The sequence below is a fragment of the Planococcus citri genome, chromosome 1, assembly GCF_950023065.1.
Source record: "Planococcus citri chromosome 1, ihPlaCitr1.1, whole genome shotgun sequence".
Classification (NCBI taxonomy): Eukaryota; Metazoa; Arthropoda; class Insecta; order Hemiptera; family Pseudococcidae; genus Planococcus; species Planococcus citri.
Genome location: NC_088677.1, coordinates 63,356,154 through 63,370,739, shown reverse-complemented (window position 1 = coordinate 63,370,739; position 14,586 = coordinate 63,356,154). Strand labels below are relative to the sequence as shown.

At 36.4% G+C, this 14,586-nt stretch overlaps 2 protein-coding genes and 1 long non-coding RNA gene across 3 annotated transcripts; 2 read left to right on the top strand and 1 right to left on the bottom strand.

The window, feature by feature from the left end:
- The first annotated feature begins 5,474 nt into the window (after positions 1 to 5,474).
- Positions 5,475 to 6,786, top strand: LOC135833253 (uncharacterized). The gene is made up of 4 exons (XR_010556428.1): positions 5,475 to 5,872; positions 5,970 to 6,023; positions 6,155 to 6,489; positions 6,570 to 6,786. It is a non-coding gene; the product is annotated as an uncharacterized LOC135833253 (long non-coding RNA).
- Positions 6,787 to 7,424: 638 nt separating this feature from the next.
- Positions 7,425 to 8,999, top strand: LOC135833252 (uncharacterized). The gene is made up of 7 exons (XM_065346960.1): positions 7,425 to 7,778; positions 7,878 to 7,965; positions 8,082 to 8,134; positions 8,214 to 8,249; positions 8,349 to 8,466; positions 8,568 to 8,650; positions 8,744 to 8,999. Exons 1-7 carry the CDS (start codon positions 7,725 to 7,727, stop codon positions 8,762 to 8,764), a joined length of 453 nt encoding a protein of 150 aa, XP_065203032.1. The 5' UTR covers positions 7,425 to 7,724; the 3' UTR covers positions 8,765 to 8,999.
- Positions 9,000 to 12,079: 3,080 nt separating this feature from the next.
- Nfs1 (Nfs1 cysteine desulfurase) lies at positions 12,080 to 14,500 on the bottom strand. The gene is made up of 10 exons (XM_065346956.1): positions 14,245 to 14,500; positions 14,064 to 14,167; positions 13,874 to 13,990; positions 13,667 to 13,804; positions 13,391 to 13,583; positions 13,188 to 13,322; positions 12,940 to 13,097; positions 12,590 to 12,861; positions 12,413 to 12,502; positions 12,080 to 12,316 (listed from the first exon to the last, which is right to left on the bottom strand). The coding sequence occupies exons 1-10, from the start codon at positions 14,327 to 14,329 to the stop codon at positions 12,253 to 12,255; spliced, it is 1,356 nt and encodes a 451-aa protein (XP_065203028.1). The 5' UTR covers positions 14,330 to 14,500; the 3' UTR covers positions 12,080 to 12,252.
- Positions 14,501 to 14,586: the final 86 nt, after the last annotated feature.

Here is a 14,586-nt window from a genome sequence, read left to right as displayed (position 1 = left end):
GTGAAAACTATTGAAATACGGTGCACAATTCGAAATAAAAAAATGTATTCAAACATATTTACACTAATACAAAATGTACAATAAAATAAAACGAAATAAAATCGCCATAATGCGAACGGAAAACGTAAAACGGTAGTAATACTCGAATAGAAACGCGGAGAATTCGAATAGAAAATCGAAAAGTCATCGGAGATGTTTGTTGACTTCTCGGAAATGTAAGCTATACACTGTATCTCGATAATACGACGAATTACGAGTAATTACGAAGTAAATGAACGATTACAATGTATACGCGATTTTTACATTATTTTCAACACTTTCCCTAATTCGAGAATTATCGAGCAAAAATAAAAAAAACTGCTCCGTATGAACATGAAAAACGTTGATCATGTATCCTCGAATTTGGTCGATGTTAAAGATGCTTTGATAGCGGCGATGAACTCGGATAAGCAACTCGATCAGCTACCTGGATCCACAAATCGCCGCGTCAGCATAATCGAATAGGTACGCCAGATGTTGAGTGAATCGAACTCAAACATCCAGCGAGCTGGAACTCTAGAGCTGTCTGCGAATATGTAATGTAGACAGCTGACGTTTTCGGTGGTAGGATTTTCCAGAGAGATATCGACGTGTCTCTGGCGACGTAACAGCAGCTCGTTTGCTGCTGGTCGATGATCGAATACAAATATCAGACTTATCGATGTCTGATCGCTTTCCCGGAGATCTTGAACGTAAATCCGGCGCATCGTTAGTGGCTATGGAACAGATCGCGGTGTCCATAGTGTCTTTTGAATTGGAACGAGGTTGGCTTCGAACAGCTTCCGCGTACGATTTCGTTGAAGCTTCTATTTCAGCCGTGAAAATCTCAATTTCAACGCAATTAGCGTGATCGTTGACGTCTTGAGATTTCGAACGATTTTTATCGCGTAAGTTTCTCCATCTAGACAGAAGCTCGGTTTCTTCTAGATCGTTGTTGATAATATCGTTAGCGTCATCGAATTCGTCATTCTCGAGCAAAGAACTATTCGATGATTTCAGCGAGCTTTTCGGCGTCAATTTCGGCGAACTTTTCGGAGTCGATTTGGTCGAAGATTTCGGCGTAACAAGCGATGACTTCGACATAGAAGGTGAACTTTTCTTCTCATCGCTTATTTCAGTATCGGTATCGTTATCAATCGGATCTAACAAATCTCGAGTGATCGGAATGGTAACTCGTTGGTCGCAATCTCGAAGTTTCTCGTAGAAAGTGACATCTTTCGAAATAACAATGTCACGTTTCTCTGGAACGTAAACTCGATATTGCTCATCACCATCGTATCCGACGAGGTAACCTTCGAGAACCTTCTTATCCAGATTTCGACGTGACTGGATCGTAACGTTAACGTAACATTTCGAACTAACAATTCGAAGATGTTTTATTCGCGGTGGTATACCAAACCACATCTCGTAAGGAGTTGAACCGTCGATCGATGATTTGCCTACTCGATTCAGCAAATACGAAGCGGTGGTAACGAGTTCAGCCCAGATTTCGATCGGATACGTAATCTCTGGATTCGAATATTTCAATGTTCGCGCCAACTCGACAATTGCACTGCTACCGCGTTCAACAGCTGCATGTGGCGTAAAACGTTGACGAACATCGAACTCTCGTAATACTGAACGTACTGCTTTGTTATCGAACTCGCCTTGGCTGCTAGACTGGAATTCTAACACTCGATGACCAAGGGCGCGAGCTTTGAATAGTACCTCTCGAACGCAACGAGATACTACTGCGGCAGTTTTCTCCTTCTCGACGAACGTATGATGATAATTCGAGTAATCATCTTTGATAACGATGAGATATTTGCGACCACCAAAGGAACAATCGAATGGCCCGCAAATATCACCAGATAGCAGCTCACCAACTGCTCTGGTCGAAGAACGTTTTTCGAACGTTTCGCGATGAACTTTATCGAACTGACAGGGATTACTCGAATTGGTTTTAGTTTCCTGTGATCGTTTCTTCAGGCCCAATTCAACAAGTTTAGCTCGAACGTGATTTTTATCTACATGGCCCCATCGTTCGTGATAAAGTTGCACGATTTCGCTGCTCTCAACAGCATTCACCTGCGGTTCCGGCAAAATGGTCTCAAATGACGCTTTGAAAAGAGAACCATTTTTCGATCTCGTACCGGTGAACATGACGCGATTATCTGCCTCGAATTTGCAGAACGTTGGATTCGAATAAAATCTGCTCTCTGGCTTTTTATCGTGAGCCGCGACGACTGAGAACAAATTCTTCGAAATACCAGGAACGTGCCATACATCAGTCAAATCGAACTTGACAAGTTGACCATTTACAAAGCTAACAACTTCGATCGATCCATGACCAACTGCTGTGACGCGACTGCCAGCAGCTTTGACGTAATTTGGTTTTGAAAATGGTTCGTATGTGTGAAACCATTCTCGATTCGACGTAATGTGCTTCGTAGCACCGTTATCAATCCACCAAGATTGATCTGACGAAGATGTAACGAGATTCAGTTGCTCACAATCGGCGAGTAGAGCGCTTTTAGGTTCTGAATCGATATCGTTGAGTTTTGGCGAACAACCAGAAACATTTACTTGAGGCGAACAACCTGAAGTATCGTTAGCTCGAGCAGGAAAGGGTGGTTTACCGTCGTTGATCCACTGCGAGCACTTTTTGAGCCAGTGCCCTTTCCCAGAACAGTATTTACACACTTGAGCGTTTCTCTGATGATTTCGAACGGATTGATCACCAGATGTTTTCGCGATGAAATTCGAACCACTCTTCTGACCAGATTTAGCGAACATAGCTTCTGATGACGATGTTGACGAGCTATGTACTGGTGTGACGTTGCGCTCGTGCATGATAAGCGAATCGGACAAATTACTTAGTGACTTATCAGCTTGAGCATTGAGAAGAAGGTAGCTCGATTTAAAAGCTTCGAAACGACTCGGAAGAATGTGTAATACTTTCGAAACGAATAAAATTTCCAACAGCTTATCGACTGTCTCGATTTTGCGATTTTCCAGACCAGCTCGAAATTCGCGGTGTTGATTTTTGATTCGAGCAACAACAGAGGGCGCATCTTCGTAATCATTCCACTCGGTACTGAAGAAATTCAGGCATTCGCGGAATATTTGGTCTTCTGCCTTATCATCGAATTCCTTCGTAAGCACTTGCCATGCTTTGCGCGCAGAGAGCCTACCAGCGATTCGACTGTGTAGCTCTTCGGAAACGGTTTGGGAAATGATTATTTTCGCTTGATGAGAAGATTTTTGCCATGTTGCAATCAACTTACGTGTTTCGGCGGCGTCGGCGGCGGTATCGGTCGTTTTTGGTTCTTCAGGGCAGGTTGATTTACCTTCAACGATGTCCACGGCATTAAACAAGGTGAGTATGTCGAGCACTTTATCTTTCCATGACGGCCAATCACTGGAACAGGATAGAGGCTTTATACCCTTGATATAATCCATGATACAATTAGGCGAATATGGATATCAACAGCTCACAACTGCGATCCACACTCTGTACGTCAAATGATAACGCGCGATTAGATATCAACAGCTTACGACTGCGATCTAATTTTCAAATAATACAACCGCACATGAACCTTCGAATTCAAATTCAGATAACGTTATGAACGAAAATACATCACGATTAGCGTTTTATCTCGAATAGGCACAGTTTAACGCGTCTGTAGCCCATAACCTATTGAAATACGGTGCACAATTCGAAATAAAAAAATGTATTCAAACATATTTACACTAATACAAAATGTACAATAAAATAAAACGAAATAAAATCGCCATAATGCGAACGGAAAACGTAAAACGGTAGTAATACTCGAATAGAAACGCGGAGAATTCGAATAGAAAATCGAAAAGTCATCGGAGATGTTTGTTGACTTCTCGGAAATGTAAGCTATACACTGTATCTCGATAATACGACGAATTACGAGTAATTACGAAGTAAATGAACGATTACAATGTATACGCGATTTTTACATTATTTTCAACAAAAACTGCCGCAGACCTGTGAAAAGAATAAGAACAAAGTAAGGTGTTCTTTAGACACTTGAAAGGAGTGTAAAAGAATTACTTCCCGTGAGAGTTGAATGAACTCAGTCAAAGTAGCAGTCGCAGATTTTAGATGACGTGTCAGTTGATGGTCAGCGTGCAAGCGTTGTAATAGACATGATGACGTAGTAATCTGACGATGATGTACTCAGGTACCTGTGAATAAGACACAGGTAGATTAATCGAATGAATTAGTCATCAATTAGAACGATGACGAGTACCTGAAATCTGTCTTGAGGATGCGTGGTCGAAGGTCGATGACCTTGGTTGTCGTCAGTTGGCCGCAGTCGCATCTGATATCAGAAAAAGATGTAGATTTGTCGTAGCTACTGACGTAGTGTCGTGTGACGGAGTTTTTCACAGGTTAGGCTGGGTTCCTGTTGGTCCATGGTCCAAGGAGCAGAGCATACTGGAGTCAAGAACACCTCAGCGAGCATGAAGCACAGTTGCAGTCACAGTTTGTATGTATTTTCGTATTCTTTTTTATGTGTCAAATATTATTTGAATTTGTGAATTTATTTTTTGTCACGTAACTGTAACTTGTGTATTCTTAAGCCGCGAAATTGTAACGTACTTGCTGAGCGTTTTAGGTAGGGCCAATGCCGCAGAGGTCGCATCGAACTTATGATGCGGGGCAAGGGAGTCCCAGTCCACTACTAGTCCACGACTTGGCGTAGCACGTGGTCCTTTGTGGGCCTCGTAATTAGCCGCGACCTTTGGTTGTGCCCATTTACTTGGCCGGGGCATCTGTAGTGGGGACTTGGGACTCCAAGTTACCCATCTAAGGAGGGAACTTGATGCCCAGGCTGGGGGTAGGCTAACTGGATTAGCGCCCTCTGGTGGACTGGTTCCACCGGAGCTACTCACAGCCGCTGGTACCTGCCTCTGGGCAGTTGTATATTATCTATTTGACGTAGCAGAGCTTTAACGCTGGTCTCTCCTACGTGTGTACAACGCTCAGCAGAATAGTACCACCGTATTGTATCGTGTCACCTGTATGACCAGGTGACCACTTACTTATATGTGAATAAATATTGTATGAACAGTGCTATGCCTCTTCATTGGTTTATTGACGTATAAGTCCCCGTGTATATTGTTGGGATTGTCGTAGTACCCCTTGGGGGCGAGACAGTGGATATCTACCCCTCACCGGAGGAAACGTAGTATTTCCCCCTAACACTGTCCCACAAGTTCCTATGCTCTAATACTTAATCATTAAAAAAAAAAAAAAATGAAGAGAGAATTTGAGGTTTCCTTGGTCAGTAACGTAACTGTTTCCAATTTCTCTTAAAGAATTTGTAGTTGTACCTAATTAATTTTGAAAATTTTTCTAGTGGAACACATTTTATCTTTCAGTGGCGGGGGGGGGGGGGGTGTGATCTATTGCCTGCCAGTTCACTACCAACGCTCACCCTCATTTGAAGTTTGGTTTAACCTTGAATTATGGCAGGTATACCCAAGTTAAATGTGGAAATTTTTGATATATTTTTTTCTTGCGGTGCGACCTTCACATTCATGCTCTAACGAATACCTATCTTCATAAGTAAGGTGATTTAGTGTGGTATGAAATTATTTCCACGTTTGCTTTTAGCAATCGACTACTGACATCGTTAACGCCTTCTTTTACGTTAAATACGGTAATTGATGGAATACCCGAATAAAGAGTGGTATCTATAGGTATTGTATTTGTACTTAGTACAACAGCAGTAATTAAAGCAAATTTGGCAAAATTTATGATTTTCCTGAAAAACATTTTTCCTTCAAGCTTTCCAGCACTTCAAAATTTATTGTAAGCTTATTGGTTCGCCTTCTACTTATTTTTAATCATTTCTAACAAAATTTTTTTAAATTTGTCGCAATACCTACTATTTTTTTTTATTTTACAGAGGATTTTGCTGCAGTACGCACAAAGAAATCTCCCAAAAAATGAAATTCAATTTGTACGTTTGTTTTCTTTCATTTGATTAAACGAGATACTTAGTTCACGCTGCACCGATGCATTGCATTGCATGCATAAGTAATATGCAGATGAAAATTAATACCTAATTACCTATACTTATTTTTATTTCAGTGTGCTTTGGAATGCGTCTATGAGAAAATGGGAATTGTACGTGAAACGTGAATTGCGTAAAAAAAAAAAATAGATATCAACCAGGATATACCTAATTACAATATTACCTAAAGCTCTGATATTAAAGATAGTCATTTTTTTTCTGTTCACTCCTTATACTGATTGTTTATTTTTTTTATTTATTTATTTTTTTTATTTATTTATTTTTTCAATACAGGTAAAGGATGACAAACTTGTGTACGAAGAAATTACGAAAGCGTTTCGAATAATGTTCGAGCATGATCAGACTTTGCTCAGAGATGTCCTTAAAGTATCTGATTTATGCAAAAAAGAAGGTACATATTGTGAGCATTTTATTCATATTTTTTTTTCACACATAAATAAAAGGAAAAATAATAACGTTTTAATTTAATAGTTGAGCGAGATTATGGCTCGATTAAGGAATGTGGCGTCCCTGATGCGTTCCATCAGTGTGTGATGAGTAAATGGTCGGTCCAATCAACCATGGAGTTGAATATGTAAACTCGAATAATTTTATATTTTATCAAATTAATTTAGGCTCAGTGTAAGTGATTATTTCCTTTATTGAATTTTGTTTCATTATCAATAAACTACTCGAAAAAATTGTAATATTTCAGATAATTTTTCTATGCATAAGTTTCAATTTCAATTAGGCAGTTATCAAATCTGGTTTTATGAGTTGAATTAGGTACCTACCTCTACCTATCTACCTATAAGGTACACCCTCGACTCTTGCATATATTTGTAGTTGAAGTATATATTTTTTTAGTATAAATTTTGAATACCTACTTACTGAGCAAGGAGTCTACTTTTTAAGAAAAAGAAAAAAAAAACAATAGAGAGAAACGTAATTTTAAATTTATAATTTCCACACACTTTATTGAAACCATTAACCAGTGAAAAAGAAATTATAAATTGAACTATGCACTCATTCAGCAAATTACCCAGACGAAATTTCTTCGCAGTTTTGGAATTTTTTATGTTTCTTTTCGAAAAATAAAAACCCACAATCTACGTAGGTACCTATCAGTGTTCTTTATGAATAAATTAACTGTTTTTACAGACACTAATCTCGAACATTAGACATCCGTATACAAATGATGAAAACTATCGACCTACCAAACTAGTTATACGACTACGACTTACAAGACGAAGAGTAAAAACCCCATGAGGAAACCTCATAACCTCCTTTTACCCCTCAATGCATAATTGGTATAGGTAGACAGCAGGTACCATCGATAACAAAAATATTATTTTTAACCTTAACGTGATAAATGAAATGAACTCATGTTCATGATGACGTAGCTTCAACCTACCTCGCAATTTTTCAGAGAATTTGTTTTTTTGAACTTTTATTAAGATAAAATATTCAAGTTCTTTTATTTCACGCATTCTGTACCGATAAAGAGATTTTGCCTTTCTGTTACCGTAAAAGATAACGCTACCCTAGTGATCATACATTACTAATTCGCGCTTCGATAGTTGAACAGTTCATCAGTATTCTTATTAATTATTAATTAAATAATAAACATTTTATTTTATTATAAAAATGAAGATTTTACTGTGGATTCTAGTTTCGGCTTGTTTAGCAGTTGTAGTCATCGTAAGTAAAACCGTGTTTCATTTTATAAATATTAAAATAATATGTAATTATACTTATGAACATTGGTATTGAACAATCCTTTCGATTCTTTCCCGGTAGTCAATTTCGGAAGATCACCAAAAGCTCAAGGACAAGAGAAAAAAGGCTGTTGAAGAATGCAGAAAGGAAAATCCAAATGCAACTGAAGGTGAGTTTTGTGCATCACTCGACTCTTCATCAGATTTTTTCAATAAAAAAAAAATCAGTGAAAACCATACCTAGGCATAAGTAGTTATTTAATTGAGAATTGTTTTTATTTTTCAGAGGATTTCAGCGCATTAAAAGTTAAAGATGATCCAAAAACTGAAATCCAACACGTACGTGTATTTTTAATTGATAAATTTTCGTATTTTGTGCAGTTAATTAGATCTTATCTATCTATTATATTTATTGCAGTGCCTTTTCCAATGTGTTTATGAAAAAGTAGGAATCGTAAGTACCTATACTATACGTTTCATTGGATATAAAATTAATTCTTTAAAAAAAAATATTTCTTGTAATAATTTTAACATTTTTTCTTTTAATTCACAGTTGAAAGACGGAAAGCTCAATAAGGATGAAATTAACAAAGTGACTGATATAAGAAATAAACACAACGAAACTTTGTTCAAAGAGGAAGACTATTTATCTCGATGGTGCCAAGCAGAAGGTAAATGACACATCTTAATTACCAAAATTTTATTATTTTTTCATTCCGTTGGTAACGTGTAGGTGAATCATAATTTAATTCCTTCTTAATTTTATTTTCAGTTGAAAAAAATTATGCAAAGATTGGTAAATGTGGAGTTGCAAACGCGTATCATTCGTGTGTTGGGAAATTAAGAGCAACTCGGGTATGAATATTCTAAATATTTTTAAAAGATGATACCTATTTCAAAATCATGAGTAGGTAGGTAATTAATTTATTTTTATCTGTAAATTCGCAGAAATCACATTTGTCAGGTTAATACCAATCTCTGTTTCGGACATTTTTAAAATGAATACTCTGCTGTGAACAAGAATCTCGAGGAATTGAAGAAAAATTCGTTCGATGTGATTCCTATACTTTGATGAATATTTTTTTATGGAACTTTCATTATGAACTTATTGATATAAGTATTGAATAAGTATACCTACATATTTTATTATCTTTGCCAATAAGCTGTGCTCATTTATTGATAAAACGCTAACCTATTAAAATAACGTCGTTTTTCTTTCAAATTAAATATCAACAGGTTGGTAAATGGTAGGTAAAGGAATAAAAAAGATAAAAATAAAAGTAAAAAAATTGAATAGAAAGGAAAATTGTTTAAACTAGACACTCGGTAAGATCGCGCATAAATGCGCTACCTTTGAACGGATTCATAAGTAAAAATAATTGGATATTATCTTGTAAGGTTGAATGTTACATGTTTTATGAAGAATTGAAGACAGTACATAAGAATTATGAAAAATAGAATTGGAAGGAACTATGTAAAAATAAGTAGGTATGGAGATGATTGGTGACAGTTAATATTTTACCTTGAAAGGATTGCGAATAAAAGGGAGAGGAAGTGATATTTTTTATGCCAGGTTTGCAGCGATCCATGGTGATAGGTGTGCATTTTACTGATTTGAATTTATTATTGCGGTTTTGCTGTGAATATTGATCTATACTGATTAGGTGTTGATTTTATTCCAAAAATTACTTTAATCATACCTACGTTATTTTTCACTCCCCCTCCCCATCAAAAAAAGTTCCATGTCAAATGAAACTACAATCAATCGATTTCAAAGATTGAAAAAGTGTACCAACGTCAGATTTTTACGATGGAGATTGAAAATACATATATGTAATTGATCAATTTAAAACTTTAACCATACCCTCCTTATTTGTCACCCCCCCCCTCTCCAAAAAAAAGTTCTATGTCGAATGAAACTACAATCGATCGATTTCAAAGGTTGAAAAAGTGTACCAACATCAGCTTTTTACAATGGAGATTGATCACCCGCCCCCCCAAGTTCCATGTTGAATATTGAAAATACATATAATTGATCGATTTCAAACTTTAACAGTACCTATCCTCCTTATTTTAACTACAGTTGTAAATTACATACTTTTTAAAATTACTTTAATTATAGGCTACCTACCTTATTTTTCACCCTCCCCTAACCAAAAAAAAAAGTTCCATGTGGAATGAAACTACAATCGAAATACATATAATTCATCAATTTCAAACTTTAACCATACCCTCCTTATTTTTCACCCCCCCCCCCTCACTAAAAAAAAGTTCTATGTCGAATGAAACTTCAGTCGATCAATTTCAAAGGTTGAAAAATTGTACCAACATCAGCTTTTTTCAATGGAGATTGATCACCCGCCCCCCCCAAAGTTCCATGTCGAATATTGAAAATACATATAATTGATCGTTTTCAAACTTTAACCATACCCTCCTTATTTGTCAACCCCCCCCCTCCAAAAAAAAGAAAGTTCCAGTAAATTACATACTTTTTAGAATTACAATAATCATACCTACCTTATTTTTCACCCTCCCCCCCTACAAAAAAAAAGTTCCATGTCGAATGAAACTACAATCAATTGATTTCAAAGGTTACCTAATTTTTCACCCCCCCCCCCCCACAAAAGAAGTTCCATGTCGAATGAAACTACAATCGATCAATTTCAAAGGTTGAAAAAGTGTACCAACGTCAGCTTTATAAGCTTTTTACAATGATGATTGAAACTACATACATACATACATACAATCGAGAGCTTTTTGACGAATATTGAGCTTTTTTGAGCTTTACAGCACAACTATTTTTGTTAACTTTTTTTTTCAACATTCCACTTCTTTTGATGCTCTTTCAAGATATAATATACGTACTTCTTTGTACATGCTAAATGCGTTGTGTATATGGTAGGTAGGTTAAACGTTAAAATCAATTATTGAGGTTTTTTGAGCTTACGGCGCAACTTTTTTGTAAACTTTTTCCTTCGACTTTTTACTTCTTTAGGTGCTCTTTCAAGGTATAATATACGTACTTCTCTGACGTACTTCTCTGTATAAATCAAATGAGCTACGTATAGGCGAAAATCAATTATTGAGCTTTTTTGAGCTTTATGGTGCAACTTTTAGAACTTTTGACAAGGTATAATATACGTACTTCTCTGACGTACTTCTCTGTACAAATCAAATGAGCTACGTATAGGCGAAAATCAATTATTGAGCTTTTTTGAGCTTTATGGTGCAACTTTTAGAACTTTTGATAAAAACCTGCATATCTACGGTTCAAAAGCTACTTTTTTGAGAGGTCACTGAGCAAAATCGGTTCAGCCGTTGCTGAGATCTCTGAGTCAAAAGAATTTGGTCTTGCTATAAGCTTTTTGATGAATATTGAGCTTTTTTGAACTTTACAGCACAACTATTTTTGTTGACTTTTTTCTTCAACATTCCACTTCTTTTGATGCTCTTTCTAGGTATAATATACATACTTCTCTGTATACATCAAATGTGCTAGGTATAGGCCAAAATCAATTATTGAGCTTTTTGAGCTTTATGGCGCAACTTTTTTGTAAACTTTTTTCTTAGACATTTGACTTCTTTTGATGCTCTTTCAAGGTATAATGTACGTACTTCTCTGTATACATCAAATGCGCTATGTATTGGCAAAAATCAATTATTGAGCTTTTTTGAGCTTTACGGAGCAACTTTTAGAACTTTTGATAAAAACCTGCACATCTACAGTTCAAAAGCGATTTTTTGAGAGGTCACTGAGCAAAATCGGTTCAGCCGTTGCTGAGATCTCAGTGTCATAAGAATCTGGTCATACTATTAATATATAGATAAATTCTTCGAAGAAATATAAGTATCAAGGTGTCGTGGAAAATTGAGCAGAATAAGCACGAAGGGAGCAATTATTAGTTCCAACTTTCAAATGGCTTCCTTTATAGAGGGTAGATCAAAGAAATCAAGATCTGAAAAATAGGCTGATGAATTATCGATCGTACAGGGTTTTGTTTAAACGAGCATTCGATCAAGCAAGTAATTTTATATTGACAGGAGAAGGAGGAGGAGGGGGATGAAATGAGATTTCCTCTGGATGTACACCTCAAAAATACGAGTAAATTAGTGTTATTTTAGAGAATAGAGATATTATGAAAATTTTGTTTTTTTCCTCGATAAATTTTTATTCTGTTTTGAAACTGAATCGATAAAGTTTGGAGCACAATTGTGAGATTATTTAGCTTTTCAATTTGAAAAAAAGATTCGTTATTTGGTAACCAAAACCTTCATAGTCGCTAATCATCATAAAATATTTATTTTCAACAACTTCAACAATGGAATACCGTACGAAATACAAAACCGATTTTAAAATCACAATTACAAGCAACAACAATGCACTTTTTTTCGTTCATCAAACGATACTAAAAAATTGCACTCAGAATGAAATCTGATGCAAAAAACAGGCGCTGATTTTAGTGCTGCGTCCATTTGATAGATTTTATATCTACCCCTTCTTGTACCATTTCCCACAATGGACTGAAATTCAATCAATTAATTAGTCCCAAATGAATGAAAAAAAAAAAAAAAAAAAAAAAAACTAAGATAGTACATAGGTCATATGAAATTACATACCTCATCGATCTTAATTTCTCAACGTATTTAATGACCCTTTCAGCAGTGTAATCAACTTCTTCGATGGTTGTAAATCGACCAAATCCGAATCTAATTCAATCAAAATAATATCACGATATTAACACCGATTGGTGGTCGAGATATTCGAGCAATTAGAAGTGTAACGATGTTAAATACCTGATAGATGAATGCGCTAAATCTTCATCGGTACCAATAGCTCGCAAAACGTAAGACGGTTCTAACGAAGCCGACGTACAAGCGCTTCCACTAGACAAGGCGATATCTTTCAAAGCCATTAATAAAGATTCTCCCTCGACGTAGGCAAATGATAAATTGATACATCCGGGATACGAATGCTCCGGGTCTCCATTCCTTACAACGTCGGGTATCTTGTTCATTATTTTATCGAGCAACCGTTTGGAAAGTAATTCCATCCATTCGTGGTCGTACTGTAACATACGTAAATTCGCCGCATTAAACTACAAGTACTATAAAAAACTGTAGCCAATTTAATTTTGAAACCATACCTTCATCTCTCGCATGGCTATTTCACAAGCTGCTCCGAAACCTACGGCTAAGGGGGCTGGAACGGTGCCACTGCGAATACCACGTTCTTGACCACCTCCACTTTGCAAAGGGACAACTTTCACTCGAGGTTTACGTCTAACGAATAAAGCTCCAATACCTAACGAGACATTGTCATCGTGAATTTAATATTAGTTCGAGTGCACGAATCACACCAACCAACCTCGAATTGATGAAATGGTTTACTGACCTTTGGGACCGTACACTTTATGTCCACTAAGGGACATCAAATCGATATTTTGTTCGTTAACATTAATTGGAATTTTACCAACTGCTTGGGCAGCGTCAGTATGAAACTTGACGTCCTTTTTTCTGCATATTTCACCTGAAACATTTCACTAATGTAAGAATAACGTAACTTAAGAACGGTATTGATATTAAAATACATCTCACCTATTTCTTTAATTTGCTGTTTCACGCCGATTTCATTATTCACCATCATTACAGAGACTAGAGATGTTTGATCTGTGATGGCACTCTCGAGATCACTTAAATTTACTAAACCGCTAGACATGACTGGTAAATACGTTATGTTGAATCCTTCACCTTCTAAAGCTCGACAAGAATCTAATACACACTTGTGCTCCTAAAACACAGACAATAGTGAAGAAAATAAATCACAATTCAGTCATTATAACCTTCTATGAGTTCTATATGAAGTATAAGTACCGTTTGAGTAGTGATAATGTGCTTCTTTTTGATATTATAAAATCTAGCAGTGCCTTTAATAGCTATATTATTAGATTCAGTTGCACCGGACGTAAATATCACTTCTTTAGGATCGCATTTGATTAAATCAGCGATTTGCTGAAACACACGAGTCGACGTTACAATACAGAAATATGAAACGGTGCAATAAAGATTGAAATATTATACCTTTCGAGCTTTCTCAACAGCTTCTTCAGTCTCCCAACCATAGGAATGAGTTCTAGAATGAGGATTACCATACAGCGATACCATGTATGGTAACATGGCATCTACGACACGAGGATCCTAACGAAAACATAAGCTACGATTAATTTCTAGATCGAAATTGAGAAAAATACAAGAAAGATTTGTTTTTTACCATCGGCGTAGTAGCTTGAGCATCCATGTACAACGGTCTGCTGCTGAGTTTCTCATTTTGCGATTTATTCGAGCTCGATGTTACATCGACGGAAACCGTAGCATCTGAAAATAGTAGAAGTGAAGTTGAACAAGAATGATATTCATTTTAGTGAGTATGAGTCGAGTTAAGTAGTATTTACCTGCTCCGGTTCGATGGAAATGCCTCAATACTGCAAAACTCAAATGAGAGTTTCTTTGCAACTGAATGAAAGTATGGAGTTTCATGTTGAAGTTACCTGGTAAAGTATACTGAATGATATCAATCAAGTCATGGTGACATAATAATCAAATTTGAAATAATACTAGATACAGGAACAAGACAGAGAAAGATTCTCTTACGAAATTTTCAACTGAAAGACGAAAGATGAAAGTGAAAGGGCCGATTTCTTATCAGTGACATGTGCCAAGAATGAATTGAATATTTTTAAATGTAACTGCAATGAACCCAAATGAATGGAAAATTCAACTCTTTTTTCAAAAAT